The 12,228-nt window shown below is 40.2% G+C and overlaps 1 protein-coding gene across 1 annotated transcript in view; it reads right to left on the reverse strand.

The window, feature by feature from the left end:
* Positions 1-12,228, reverse strand: part of NPHP3 (nephrocystin 3) — a 125,446-nt gene that overhangs the window by 33,808 nt on the left and 79,410 nt on the right. Inside the window, exons 18-19 of the mRNA XM_089672535.1 lie at positions 11,070-11,234; positions 8,309-8,406 (exon numbers count right to left, since the gene is read on the reverse strand). Coding sequence (XP_089528661.1) covers positions 8,309-8,406; positions 11,070-11,234 — 263 coding nt within the window. The remainder of the gene's footprint in view (positions 1-8,308; positions 8,407-11,069; positions 11,235-12,228) is intronic.

Raw genomic sequence — 12,228 nt, forward strand, 5'->3', positions numbered from 1 at the left:
TGTAATGAAATCCAGTGTGTGAAGATGTGTGTAAAAACAATACTAAGCTGCTGCAATCACAAACAATGTGTGTTTATCACAAAGAAATAGCAAACTAAAATCAGTGTCAAGTCATGCACTGCTCAAAAAAAAAAAAAAAAAAAAAAAACATGATCACCTTAAATATAAGTCAAAATTCTACTATAGTAAACATAAATAATTCAGCATCATAGAGTATGACTAAAGGCAATAGTCCCATAAAGTCTCTTCAACTCCAAAGATGCTAGTAGGGGCGTTATCCTGCCGGTGAGTGAGCCCACTATCCCAGTGCTGCAAGGCTTTAATTAAATGTGCACCACCGGTTCTGCAAGGCTTTAAGTAAATGTGCACCACAACCGTGATTTACAGCTGGACCCTCGCCTTCATTTGTTGACCTTTAATTTATAACAGGTCAAATGCACGTCTTCTCTCTTACTGGGGGTAAGCCAAATCCTATCACGGGTCCCGATTCTCCACAAACAAATACCAGGGTTTTAAATTAAATCTGCAGTGCCTGACCGGTGACTGTGACTGACAGGAAGGGGGTAGCCCATAGCAACCAGCTTCTCCATAGTATAATTAGTATATAGTATAATTGTGACTTATGTTTAAGCTGATCCCGTTTGTATTTGAGCGCATCACTAGACGCTGATTTTAGAGACAGTTAATTTGCATAGATCTAACTGAAAATATAAAATGGTCATATTGGTAGATATAAACTGATACTGGAGAGGGTACTGTTAGAGTATATTATTGATTTGTAATATTATTTCCATATTTAATTATATAACTAAGGGCTCGTTCACACCATGGTGCAGAGAAATCAGTTTTTCTGCATGCGTTCTGCAAGGGCACAAAGAAACAACTGTTCTCTATGTGCCCTGTTCACACCACACTAGTACAGTTGTGTTCCAAATAATAGCTGTCAATATCACTAACCAGATCAATCACTGTTTTTGGTATAAATTATATTTCTACATGGCAAATAATTTACTAGTAGGTGTAGTAGAGTAATAGAAAATCAACAGACCCAACAGTCATGACATGCATGCTGCTGATTCTGTGTAATTGAATCACTAATTGAAAGGGGCATGTTGAAAATAATAGCTGTGTGGAGTTCAATTAGTCATTCAGTCTGTGAAAAAACAGGTGTCAAACAAACAAGTGGCCCTCATGTAAGGATGAAGGCAGCAAATGTTGTACACGCTGGGATATAGAAGCATTTCTCTCTGAAAATCTGAGTAAAATGGGTTGTTCCAGACATTATTCAGAAGAACAGCGTACTTGATTGGAAAGGATAAAACATGTAAAGAAGTGCAGAAACTGATAGGCTGCTCAGCTAAAATGATCTAAAATGGCAACTAAAACCAGAAAGACGTGGAAGAAAATGGAAAACTACCATTCGAATGGATCGAAGAATAGCCTGGCCAATGATCAGCTCCAGGGCAATCAAAGAAGGTCTAATGTTACCTGTGAGTACTGTTACAATTCGAAGACGCCTATGTGAAGCCAAGTTATCGGCAAGAAGCTCCCGCAAAGTCCCATTGTTGAAAAAAACTACATGTGCTGAGGAGGTTACAATCTGCCAAACACATTGAATGGCCTAAAGAGAAATGGCGCAACATTTTGTGGACTGATGAAAGCAAGATTGTTCTTTTTGGGTCTAGTGGTCGGAGACAGTTTGTTAGCCAACCCCCAAACTCTGAATTCAAGCCACAGTACACTGTGAAGACAGTGAAGCATGGTCGCACAAGCATCATGATATGGGGATGTTTCTCATACTATGTTGTGGGACCTATTTATCACATACCAGGGATCATAGATCAGTTTGAATACATCAAAATATTTGAAGAGGTCATGTTGCATTATGCCAAAGAGGAAATTCCTTTGAAATGGGTGTTTCTTTTCAATAGATGTTTATTGGTTTTTCAATATTTCAAGTACAAAGTACAAACTGGATCACTTTCAAAGACAAAAACAGAATTACAACCAGAAACAGTAGTCAACAGCGGTTTTATGTGTATGAAATATAGCTAAAGTAGGTAACGATTTGAATAGCTTGTCCAAAAACAGAGGTAAAACAAACATTTTGTGTCAGACAGGTAATTAGTGTATAAAAAAGTTGTTCGATAGGCTGATTGGCTCAACAGCCGATATCTATAAGGAAAACTATAGCGATGAAGATATGCTAAATTGCTAGAAAAATAGGAGATGTAAAAATATCACGTAGTTCAGGAGGCATCCCAAGCAAAAGGCGAGAAACAGAAATCAAAAGACAGGAGAGGAAGAGAAGAAGGGAGACAAGTAAGAAGCGGACATTCATAACGCTTAAGTTAGCTAGTGAGGTATGGTTGGGTTATAGTGAAGTAAAGCTATTTGCTGAGATTTCCGGGTGGGTGTATGGGATTCACAGAGTCCAAGTTTTACGGAATCTCTCATGGGGGAGAGTATACTAGCCAGTTTTTCATTTATTAAACAGAAGTTAAGGAGGCAATGAACTTCTGTGAAGGATACGAATTGCTGTTTCCAGGCTTTCCTATGGTTTGTTTAGCAGCCAATAGTACGTGGGTGGCTAGTTTAAATTTCTGTTTAGGCAGACCTGGAGGTTTTAAGTGTAAGATAGTGTACCATAGGTCTCTAGGGAAGGGGTAAGTGAGTAATGATTGAAGTAATTTGAGGAGTTTAGACCAAAACCAGGAGATCATAGGGCATATCCAACATATGTGTAAGACATCGCCCAGTGCATTACAGCCACGAAAACAAGTGTTGAGGGCTGATGGGTGGTGAAAAGCTGGGCGGGATGGGACAAGATACCATCTTGTCACTGTTTTGAAGACTGATTCCATAGTTAGGACATTTATGAAGCATGAGGTCAGGTTGACCACATCTGTGACCAACATGCATGATCTTTAGTGCCTTTGAGGTCCCTTTCCCATCTGGAGACGTAAGCGTGGTTGCTGGGGTTCTGCAGACTAGTTAACTGCGAATACAGGATTATGATAAGTTTAGGAGAGAGAGGCGTCTGGTGGCAAATATGTTCAAACAGGGATAGTTGTGTGGTCGGGTCTTTATTAGTGAGGATCAAAGTTACCCAATGTTTGAGCTGTAGATAGCGGAAAACTGGGGTCTTGCGTTTGTCCCTTATTTCCGCACAGCTGTAAACTGAGAGGCCCATAAGAAAAGAGTGAATACAATGGAAGTTGTGGGACATCCACCAAAGAAAGGAGGAAGGAGATTCAAGGCCAGGTGGGAATAGGGGGTTACCCACGAAGGGGAGTAGTGGTAAGTGGGAGAGATTAGACCACTAGAGTATTTTGTGGAGTTCCATATCCACATTGAGTGGGCCATAAGGGGGCTAAGAGATGTGGGTCTGGTTTTCGGAGGGAGACATAAAAGCGAAGAGAGGGAGGTCGGGTGGCAGGAGAGTGCTTCTAAAAGTTACCCAGATGGGGGCTTGTTGTGCTGCGTACAATGAAGTTAAAGGTGCAATTTGAGCCGCCATATAACACTTAGAGAAGTTAGGAACCCCAGGCAACCCTGTTTCCGGTGTGTAAGCATGGTGTGTTTAGTTACCCTGAAATCTTTTGTTGGCCCAGATAAAGCGCAAAAGATGTTTAGAGGGAGCGGAAAGTTGAGATGCAATTGGCTGCGTATAGAGTATAGTAGGAGTAGGAGTTTGCAAGGTTAATCCCCGGGTATTCTAGATGCATGGGGGCCAAGTAAAATTGTAATTTTGTTTTAGTAAGGTAATGTCCGCTTTGGGGAGGGAAACATTAAGAGCTGAAGATTTGTCTTCATTTACTACCAAACCTGATATACTGGAGAATCTGGTTAAAATGGAAAAAAGTGTGTGTAAGGAGGTGTGTGGTTAAGTCAGGGTTAGAAGTAGGTCATCAGCAAAAGTGCTAACTTTAAAAGTTTGGTGGGCAAGTGGAACCCCTTTGATATCCAGGTTGGATCTTATGAGATGGAGTAAGGGTTCCAGGGCTAAAATTAAGAGTATTGGGGAGATCCCCGACGTGTTTCTCTTTGAATAGGGAAAGGGGGGGGGATTGTCTGGAGAGATAACGAACTGTTGCAGAGGGTCCATGGTATAGGGCCTTCACCCAGGACATGATGAAGACGGGTGGGAAGCCCTATTTTTCCAGAGCATAGTATATGTATTCCCAAGAGAGAAAATCAAATGCTTTCTGTATGTCTAGGCTCAGGATCATGCCAGGAAAATTGTGTAGTCGGAGCAGGTGAATTAGATGAATAACCCTACGGGTGTAGTCTGAAGCCTGTCGGAGAACAAAGCTTCCTTGATCTTTGTGGATGAGGTGGTGTAAGAAAGAATTATTTCTAGTGGCGAGGATTTTTGCCAATATTTTGAAGTCCACATTTAATAGTGAAATGGGTCTGAAGTTATTGGGGTCTTGAGGGTCTTTTCCAGGTTTCGGGATCATGACTATTTGGGCTGCTGTAGACAATAAGTAGAGATCTGAGTGTTAGCGTAAATGGTTAAAAAAGTTAGTCAAGTGAGGGGTCAGGGAGTCGGCTAACTGAACTGGGTGTTTCAACAAGACAACAACCGACGACAACACAACATTATGGAGTGGCCAGCCCAATCCCTGGACCTTAAAGCGATTCTAAAGGTTCCATTTTATTTTTGTGTAAAATAACAAACATGTCTATACTTACCTACTGTGTGCAGTTTTGCACAGTGCAGTCTGGATCCTCCTCTGCTTGGGTCCCCCGCAGGCTCTCCTGACTCCTCCTGTCTACTGGGTGCCCCCACAGCAAGGAGCTTGCTATGGGGCACCAGGTGCTGTGTGTGTCCATTCACACACAGAGCCACGGCTTGGCCCTACCTCGTCCCTCTCCTCACTGGCTGACTGTGATTGACAGCAGTGGAAGCCAATGGCTCCCACTTGCTGTCTCAGCCAATGAGGAGGCAGAGACCCTGGACAGGCGAGGCTGTCATTCACATCGCTGGATTGCAATGAGGCTCAGGTATGTATTGAGGGGGCTGGGGGGAGCTGATGCACACAGAAGGTTTTTTTACCTATATGCATAGAATGCATGGAGGTAAAAAAACCTTCAGACTTTACAACCACTTTAATCCAATAGAAAACTTCTGGGGTGACTTAACAAAAATGCTGTTTCTGAGGTAAAACCAAGAAATGCACAGGAATTGTGGAATGTAGTGCAATTGTCCTGGGCTAGAATACCTGTTCACAGGTGACAGACGTTGTTAGACTCCATGCAACACAGATGTAAGCAGTTCTCAGACAGTGGTTTTACAACTAAATATTAGTTTAGTGATTCACAGGAAAGCTAAATCTTCAAACATTTTTTCAGTTTAAACAGTATGTGTGAGAGTTTGTAAAGAAAAATGCAACCACTGCTATTTTTTTTGAACAGCCCAATATTCCTTTTTCCTAATTTTCTGTAAAGTAATAACACATTTGAAACTTTCTTTTCATGTTTTTAATTGGAATAGACCGTGCAGTATCATAAGGATTTTGAGCTTTACTCACTTTTTTAAACACACTGCTATTATTTTGAACACAACTGTACCATCTGCAGATTTTTTTTTGTGCAGGAATCTGCAACGTACATTGAAGCGTGCATGAAAACTAATGGAAAATGATGTCTCTGCAAGTGAAAACTGCGTCAGTTTCCATCAGTTTTTCTATACGTATGATGTGAACGAGGCCTAAGACATAAAGAGGGGCATTTACTGAAACTGGAGAGGACAGAAGCAGATGTAGCTGTGCATGGCAACCAGTTTCCAGCTTTCATTTTTAAAGCCTAACTGAATATGCTAGAAGTTTATTGATAAATAGTCTATATAACTGCTCCAGATTTTGTCTGCTCCAGTTTAAGCGAATCCCTCCCACCACATTACACAGCAGATGACAATAGCTGTTAAAACCAATACACACCAGAGCCAATCTGGGAAGAAGCTAATCAACCTACCAATATGTCTTTGGATTGTCTTAAGGAAATCCAGGATAAAACAGAGGAATAACATTAAAACTCTATTAGGATAGATGTCTAGGTGGACTTTAACCATTAGCCGCCCGGCCAATGGCCGTTTGGCGGCTTCAAAAGTGTTCCTGCATTCCGGGTGTACGCCATTTGGCGTGCTCCCGCACATGCGCAGGTTGCGCTAATGCAGAGCGGCGCAGCAGCGCGATCTGTCACCGGCCGTGCACCTCGGAAACGGCCGATGACAGATCCGAGTACCGGCTCCCGTTGCTGGTACCATGTGACCTGCTGTGACCAATCACAGCAGGTCACATGACAGATGTATACAATGGATGGCTTCATTCATGCCATCCATTGTATACTAGTGCCTAGCTGTGAATGGTCACAGCTAATCACATGCACATGTCATGTGATTAGCTGTGACCAAATCACAGCTAAGCACAAAAAAAAAAAAAAGCTGAATGAATCGATTTCATTCAGGTAAATGCTTGCTTATAGCAAAGTAATTCTTTGCTATAAGAAAATTGTGTAAAAAAAAAAAAATACTGATCACTTCCCCAAAGTAGTACAATGTTACTATGGTAACATTGTACTACTTTGGTCATAGTAAAATATGAAAAAAAATCTTTAAAAAAATAAAAAAAAATAATTTAATAAAAAATTAAAAATAATAAAAAAAAAAAAATTAAAACAAAATATATATATATATTTTTTTCATACTGTCACCAGTCAGTGTCCCTGTTCACCGCCATGCCAGTTATATGATGACGCTGTACTGCACTGGTGACAGTATGTAAAAAAAAAAATAGTGAAAATAATTTTGTAATTTTTTCATTTTCCGAAAAATTATGACAAAAAAATACAACTTCAAAAAACTCGCCATGCCTCTTATGAAGTACGTCGGACTGTCTACTCTGCAAAAAGGGGTCATTTGGGGATATCTGTACTGTTCTGGCATTCTTGGACCTCAAGAAATTAGATTGGCCGTCAGTACTTCAGGATTGATCAATATTCAGATCTATACCATAGTTTGTGAACTCTATAACTTTCCTACAAACTAAATAATACATCCTAATTTGGGTTATTTTCACCAAAGACATGTAGCAGAATACATCTCGGCCTAAATTTATGAAGAACAATTATTTATTTGTAAACTTTTATAACAGAAACAAAGAAAAATGTGTTATTTTTTCAAAATTTTTGGTCTTTTTTTGTTAATTTAGCAAAAAATAAAAACCCCAGCGGTGATTAAATACCACCAAAAGAAAGCTCTAGTTGTGTGAAGAAAATGATAAAATTTTAGTTTGGGTACAGTGTTGTATGACCGCGCAATTGTCATTCAAAGTGTGAGAGCGCTGAAACCTGAAAAATGGCCTGGGCAGGAAGGTGTAAAATTGCACGGTATTGAAATGGTTAAACCCAGAATGAAGGGCCCCGTTCACAACACAACGCTGTGCACTGCAACACATTAGTTGTCCTGCACTGACGCGTGTTGCATTGCATTGCATTAAACAGCCCCTTCATAATGAATGGTCTGAAATGCACCATAATGCATGCGAAAATATGGCAGGCTGCATTTTCCCACAGTGTAATGCACAGAACACTCCAAGTAGAGTGTACTATAATTACAATATTCCAGCAGCTTGATGGTTACCTAACACGTCTCTGCCATCCAATATTTTCTTTTTCATTTCTTATGGTCACTACTATAAAAACAAAATTTAAATATTTTTGAATTATGTAAATATGAAATATACAAAATATCATAGTGTTTTATCCAGACAGCAGGTGTAGATCTAGGCTTCTTTCCACATGCTGTACAGTTTATGGTAATCCTGGCGTTGTGAAAGCCTGTTACACTGTAATTCAGCTCTCCTTATCAGGAGGCTCAGTTCAAACTTTCAGTCATACAGTGAATGAAATAAGAAATCCCTATATTGTGTATTTCTACTTTTGAATCTGCTATACTGAGGGGTGTATGTGCACACACCCATCCCTCCTCCCCAGTACCCCTCTGCTGGGAGAACACAATAGCTCTGTGGGAGGGATTTCCCCATCAACATTGACTGTGTTAATGGAGGAATTGATTGATTTTCTTTCCTGCAAGAAATAAATTATCATCGTCTATGTCCGGCTTTAGTTTCTTTGGGAACATCTCTAAGTTCTTACTAAATTCATAAACATACATACACCCCTCAGTATAGCAGATTCAAAAGTAGAAATACACAATACAGGGATTTAAAATGAAAATAATGTAACAATATTTTATATACACAAAAAATACAAACATAAAGTAAAGTGGGTAGATATACAATACCTTAGTTGTATGCTGAAGTATTGCACAAGTTTCTCTCTGTACTCTGAGACAATATTCTGCCCTCCTTGCATATACTCCATTCTCACTGCCTCTCCTGCCTAGAGACAAAATATAAAGCAAGATTCACTTGCAGCTCTGCATCACTCATGCATTTCCTTTAGATATATGCTTAATTTCAAACATACCTTTATCTTATCCATCGAAAATATTTGGATTTTGGTTGCACAGTACTGACCATTTTATTACATTTAGCTAGCCTCTGTGTGATTTGCACACAGCCATAATTCCCATGGATATTTATGTATTATTTAATTTAACTCTTCAGTTACCCATATTCTTTCCCTGTAAGAGCAGAAATGTCAGCCCCATGTCAGCATTTATGGAGACTGTCCTGCCTCAGCTCAGGGCTGCAAGTTACACTCTGGGTGTTAAAGGAGGGTTATTTTCTGTGCTAAAAGGCTTTCCCATACTTGCCAACTGTACTGGTTTACATTCCCTTGCCCCTTTAAGTCTTTGTCCCAGGCTGTGCCTGATATATCAGTGTGAAGTGCTGTCACTTTTGCTGCCCAGCTCTGCCCTATTGCCATGTACAGATGACTCACATGTGCAGATGGTTTTAACATTCACATGTAAATAACAACGGCATTCATATGTAAATAGTGGCAGCAATCATATGTAAATAGCGGCGGGAGTGTGGCATTCATATGTAAATGGTGGCGTAACTGAGGAAATCATATCTATATTATGCCCCCCCCCCGTTCCAGCCACCAATGCCTCTGGTGGTGGTAAGTGTAAATTCCATTTAAAGAGTATTCCCCTGATGAAGCCAGGTGACCCAGTGGCGTAACGCGTTGGGGAGGGGCTCTGATGTCATGACGCACTCAGGAATAAACAGCGAGTACAGGCAGTGTGCAGAGCACACACAGCGGATTAATCAACTTTTAAAAGCGGTTTTATTATAATTGAAATGTGAGTGGAATGGAATTGGATGCAATAATAAAGTGGTAAAAAGGATAAGGCACTATGTTTTTTTTCTTTTATTTGCACCATTAATTTGGAAAATTAAAAGAGTGGAGGGAAAGGAAATATAAGACCCCTGGAGGACAGAGGGAGAAATCCATACATCCTGATCAAACACGGGATCAGCAAGCCTAAGAGACCCCAAGTGGGAAATTTGAATTACTACAACTTGCAACTCATCATTCCTGGATGTAAAACTACCATTGGAAAACACCTCATCTGTCCACTTAAGGACAAAAAGCGGTTTTAGCCTAATTTTCAGTTAGGCTAAAATTAAGGTGAGCGCATAAGAAAATCATATCCAGTTTTTCAGCAAATTATCACGGAGTGAACACAGTATTGGATTTTATGTTAATAATTGGACTTTTTTTGGATTATATTTCAATTTTTTATATATTTTTAGAAATTTATCACAGTCACAGGCTGATTTTTATTGATTATATTGTTTAGCTAGTTATTAGCTTCATATATTTTGTGTTTTTTATGGATCACATAGGATTGAGCACATATTGCACTTTATAAACACTATTTATTTATCGAGTGGAGCGCGGCACATAATTATTATTTAAATTCATTTATACACACAATTATATGAGTTAGTGTTAAGTGTCAGTGAACCACGATTGCTTTAACTATAGCAATTCTATTTGATTAATTAATTAATTTATGCACTTTAATTACTTACCATAGTAGCTCACAAGCAAATATAAATTCTTAAGTGTAAATTCCACCTTACATTGGTGGGTTCCCTAACCTTCTCAGTCCACGGTGTACAGACAGTGAGGAGATGATGTGCTGTAACCTTCAGCAACCAATCAGTGAGACATAATTAAATGCTGTAACCTCTAGCAACCAATCAGTGAGTGGTAAGGATGTGCAGTAGCCTTTAGCAACCAATGGGTGAGCCGTAATGATGTGCAGTAACCTCTAAGAGCCAATCAGTGAGCGTTAATGTGCAGTAACCCCTAGCAACCAATCAGTGAGCGTTAATCATGTGCAGTAACCCCTAGCAACCAACCAGTGACCAGTAATGATGTGCAGTAGCCTCTAGCAACCAATCAGTGAGCGGTAAGGATGTGCAAAAACCTCTAGTAACCAATCAATGAGCAGTAATGATGTGCAGTAACCTCTAGCAACCAATCAGCAAGCAGAAATCATGTGCTGTAACCTCTAGCAACTAATCAGTGAGCTGTAATGTGTCATATAACCTCTAGCAACCAGTCAGTAAGTGGTAATGATATGTTGTAACCTCTGGCAATCAATTGCAATTGCTGCCTGTTCTGCTGCAGTAAACTGATTTTGAATTTAGCTGCTATTCATTGTATGTCTCAGTGGAGGGGGAGAGCAAAATTTCATGTAGGGTTCCAAGAAAATGTTTGCCCAGGGTCCAATCACTAATAAAGGATGGCCCTGCATTGCACAGATTCTCAAGACAATGAAAATCATATTGTTTTCTATGGTGCCCATTCACACCAATGCAACTCAGCATGGCTCAATTTTGAAAAAGGTTCCTGTACTACTTTGGCGTAATTCCAGCATGAGTTTGGCTCCATAGAATATGCAAACCACAACCAAGTTGCTTTTTATATGCAATACTGGGGTTAATAGGCAAAATGACATTTAGCTATGCCTTATGATCCTAGTTATAAAATGATAAAAGCTAGGATAAAATGTTGCTTTTGTATGGGGTCACTGCACTGTATTTTAATTCTAGCAAACAAGAACTATGTAATTTCATTACCTGTAAGTGCTGAAACTGGAGCAGACCACAGCTGTATCTTAACACAACCATTTTATGTAGGTGGTACATCAGAAAACTTAATACTGGCCATGTTAATCCTGAGCACAGCTCCATCAGTTCGCACTCACTCACACCATTGTGGCTGACACTGATAAGGCAAAGAATCTGTAGGAAAGACACAGGAAAATGTACATTTCAGAGAATACACAGCATAAAGAAATGTTTGCACAAGGCACAAAATACCTGCCAGCAATCACATTGCATGGCTGTGTACAAAAATCTTAATTGCTTTCTTGTCCACTGACTGACACAGGAATTTAGATACAATCAGGACATCCAAAAGCAGCCCAAGTGAGGGATGGGCAACAGTCACTGGAAGGTCCACAAGAAGCAACTGGAAACTGTCTGCAATTTGTTGACGTGGATGTGCAACTTCATTTAGAGGAGTGAGTAGATCTTTTGCATCAAGCCCTTTGGCCTGAGTGGAAGTCAGGCTCTGAAAGCCTACAAGTACCTACTGCTGATGTAGGTAAAGAAGGGTGGGATCCTTCCAACCCTTCTGCAGAACTCTTGCATTCAGGCAGACGTACACTCTGGCTTTCGGGGGCATTGCCAATCACAGTATAAGGAGCAGGGCCAAGGACACAACGTCCCTCAAATGCTGATTCACTCAGATGCTGCTTGGATGCATTATCAGCATCCTAACATGCAGCCGGAGTGCTCTGCGCATTTGCATGCAAGGCAAAAGTTTAGACGCACAAAACTCCAGACATTTGCTCAATCCCTTTCATGAAACAGAGGCCGGCCCTGGAGGTGGCGGGTTCCTGTTTGAAGGAATCCACCCATTCTGACAGTTTTAAAAGGTTAAAGTCATTACAACAAGACAGGAGGCATAACCATCATTTCAATATGAATTTAAGTAGGGAATCTGGCTGCCTGTCAGCATAATTCCAAAAGTTGAGCATGCCCTCAACTAGTCTAGTTTTTTTGTTAAGGTGAGTCACTGGAGTGTCTGAAGTGGGAACAGACCACCAAAGTCACATTTAAAGGGGAGAAGTTCGGATAAAATCTTATGTGGGGCTCAGGACTCTTCAGGTTGTTACGATTCCATAAAGAGGAATGTCTCAAATAGAGAGTGTAGTGGAAAGGGTAAATGCAA

This window comes from Staurois parvus, unplaced genomic scaffold (assembly GCF_062004578.1).
Source record: "Staurois parvus isolate SC_StPar_1 unplaced genomic scaffold, SC_StPar_1.0 ptg000130l, whole genome shotgun sequence".
Classification (NCBI taxonomy): domain Eukaryota; kingdom Metazoa; phylum Chordata; class Amphibia; order Anura; family Ranidae; genus Staurois; species Staurois parvus.